Raw genomic sequence first — 3,160 nt, 5'->3', positions numbered from 1 at the left:
TGCTCTGATTATTTGCTAGTCACACTCAACTTGTAACCTTTGACCTCTCCTTCTCTGTCTGTGTTCCAGGGTGGACGTGCCGCGATGACTGTCGCTATCAATGCATGTGGACCACCGTGGGCCTTTACCAGGCTGAGGGGTACCGGGTGCCCCAGTTCCACGGCAAGGTTTGTGCTTTTGTCTGTGCTCAGAGCGGCACTTTGTTTGTCCTTTGGAAGATGGTAAATTATATTAGGACGCAGACGTGCTCTAGATGTGTTTGACTCATTTAACCTGTTCTTGCAGTGGCCTTTTGCACGTTTCCTGTGTTTTGAGGAGCCAGCTTCTGCCCTGGCCTCCCTGCTAAATGGGCTGGCTTGCCTTCTCATGCTGCTACGCTACCGCAGCACAGTGCCACGCCAGAGCCCCATGTATCACACAATCAATGCCTTCTCTCTGGTGAGTCCATTACAGACAAACATATAAGATTATTCATGCGTAGTGAGGGAGGGCTTCAAGCATTTAGCCACACGCTTCTGCGTTTCTTTAGGTATCGCTCAATGCATGGTTCTGGTCCACCGTGTTTCACACTCGGGATACCTATCTGACCGAGGTAAGCGTCAAATATGTTGAGATGCTGCATTTCATCAATTTACTGTCTTGTTGTTTTAAAACAAACACTATTGAGAGTTTTGAAAATGCCTCTTGAAGCACAATCAGCCATGATCAATTTCTTCTTTGTCTTGAACACAACGCTGTTAACTCTGTCATCTTTTTTTGTGTGAATGTGCTGTTCTCTTCTAGAAAATGGACTATTTCTGTGCAACAGCAGTCATCCTCTACTCAATCTACCTGTGTTGTGTCAGGTAACCCCAACAACAAACACTTGTGACGTGCGGACGCGCTTTCATTTGTGTCACATGACAATTTAATGCGCTCAACCTTTCTGTCCCATAATATGTATTTTAGAGGAGCGAAATTAACAATTTTGGCCTTCTTAATGATTCCTGAAACTATCTGCATCCTCTCTACTCAGAACTTTGGGCCTGCGGAGACCCGCCGTGTCGAGCATAGTGGGAGTCTTCCTGATCTTGGCCTTCACCTCACACGTGTCCTACCTGACCTTTGTCAGTTTTGACTACGGCTACAATATGGCTGCCAACGCCACCATTGGTGAAGCTCACATTGGATCTTCTGTCTTGCTGTGCTGCCTTTAATGTCTCAATCTTGTGTATTAAAAGCTTGTTTGCTCTTTCCCAGGCCTGGTGAACCTGCTGTGGTGGCTGTGTTGGTGCTGGCAGAACCGGGGGACCCTGCCATATTGGTGGAAGTGTGGCCTGGTGGTGCTGCTGCTTCATGGTCTGGCCTTGCTGGAGCTGCTGGACTTCCCCCCAATGCTCTGGATCCTCGATGCTCATGCAGTGTGGCATCTCAGCACCATACCGGTCCATTTCCTTTTACAGGTTTGTTTCTTTGTGGAGCTGAAATGGAGAGACTTGCGATCTTGTACAGCAGACAAATGGTTCTTGTCTTCTTCTCCCACCAGTTTTCTGATAGACGATAGCCTCTACCTACTAAACACGGAGAAGATGGGTGTCAAAGTCGAGTAGGATGAGTTCATGGCGCCCCCATAGCACCAACACCCCTTGTACATCTCCAGTGAGGGCAATCGGACCCCCAACACAGACCTAGCTCAGCCTTCCAGATGACACAACTATGACTTCCATAAAAGTTTACATTTTTCTTATTTCGTGTTATTTTCGGCGGAATTTCCTCCGTCTATGAGAAGTTTGATGACTGATGCTTGCTCTTTCTTTGCCTTGTAATGAACCATTCATCTTATGTCATAACCGCGAACCGGTTCTGGACCGGACCCGGCAGCAGACCCGGCTTTCGACCGGTGTCCCGGGTGGTCCGGACGCCCCTGATCCAGTGTTTTGACTCACACCGTCTTGTTTCCTAAGTTGCTGTTTGCCGTGGCTGACTGTAGATGGCAGCAAACAGCTATGGGCGGCTGCCGCCAGCCTGCTCTGGGTTGGAAAGCAGGTGTCGGGTCCATGTGTGCCAAATGTGGACTGGCGAACACAGAGAGGTGCCCCTCTTTCAGGGGAGGGGTCCCTGCCAGTAGATTGTTCCAGAGAGGGGGGAAGGGTTTCATGTTTGGAGGCCTTTCTCGCTAACTGTCTCCTATTCTCTTTTTTTTGCCATCACACCTTTTATTTCTGTGCCTCTGCTGATTACGCTGCTGCTTTTGTCTCTTTTTTCTTGCATTGGTTCTTTCATTTTATATTAATTTAATTTTTTATTTTTTTTCCACTTTGTGACTTGTTCCCTTGACATTTTACTTGATTTTGGATTACGGTGGGATATGCCAGCTAAAATGGAAGTGTATTAATTCACCTGGATTGCCTTTTAGTGTGAGGAAAACAAAACCGGGAAGAAAAAAACCTAGAAACAGGAAACAGTTAATGGGGCTCTATTTCATTTAAATGCATACAAAGAGATTGTTGTACATTCTGGCTCCGGAAGATGAATGAGTGTCGCACAAATTATTTGGAGTTGTTTGCAGTTCTTATTGAATCATAAGCCCAAAGATGGCACACACACACACACATACCGGTATTTAACCAGCTGCTGTACAGACGACTGCCCCACAAATGTAGAACAGACCATTAATGCCTGCATCACACGTTGTCACACTCCCTTTTTTAACAATGAGTTAAGTCAGTTTTCTCTCAGATACCAAAATAATTGGGTTCGTACTGTACCGTGTGTCTTCATCCCTTACAGGTGCACTTTACATGATTTTGCATCTTTTTATTTTTATTTATTTTATTTTTTTACTTTGCCTTCACTTGTGGTTTTGTATATGATGATGTGAATAACGATCAGTACACGTTGTCATGGGCCCAATATTGTGTTTTTTTACTTCTCAGTACGTGTTTTTTCATCACTCCACCACTGTGTGTGTGTGTGTGTGTGTGTGTGTGAGAGAGAGATGACCTGAGTTATATTTAGCGTTGTTAGAAGCCTGCAATGTGGGCAGCGGAAGATGAGATGACAGAATTTTTTTCGACCAGATTTGAGTACGGTAACAAAAATCCACGTGCAGCTTTTGTTCTATTATTACCTGATGTGGGGTCAGTAGTTTTCTGAAATCCTTTTTTCTTTTCTATTTTCG

General features: G+C 45.4%; 1 protein-coding gene across 1 annotated transcript; it reads left to right on the top strand.

The window, feature by feature from the left end:
* Positions 1-11: 11 nt before the first annotated feature.
* On the top strand, positions 12-1,589 carry LOC115248174 (post-GPI attachment to proteins factor 3-like; the record flags this gene model as incomplete). Its single annotated transcript, XM_029831799.1, has 6 exons — positions 12-167; positions 286-438; positions 530-592; positions 784-845; positions 1,016-1,152; positions 1,240-1,589. Coding segments are annotated over 6 exons (921 nt in total), but the record flags the coding sequence as incomplete, so codon positions are not given.
* Positions 1,590-3,160: the final 1,571 nt, after the last annotated feature.

The sequence above is a fragment of the Takifugu rubripes genome, unplaced genomic scaffold (genome assembly GCF_901000725.2).
Source record: "Takifugu rubripes unplaced genomic scaffold, fTakRub1.2, whole genome shotgun sequence".
NCBI lineage: Eukaryota > Metazoa > Chordata > Actinopteri > Tetraodontiformes > Tetraodontidae > Takifugu > Takifugu rubripes.
The sequence above is the reverse complement of the archived record's forward strand: the minus strand, read 5'-3'. Positions and strand labels throughout refer to the sequence as shown.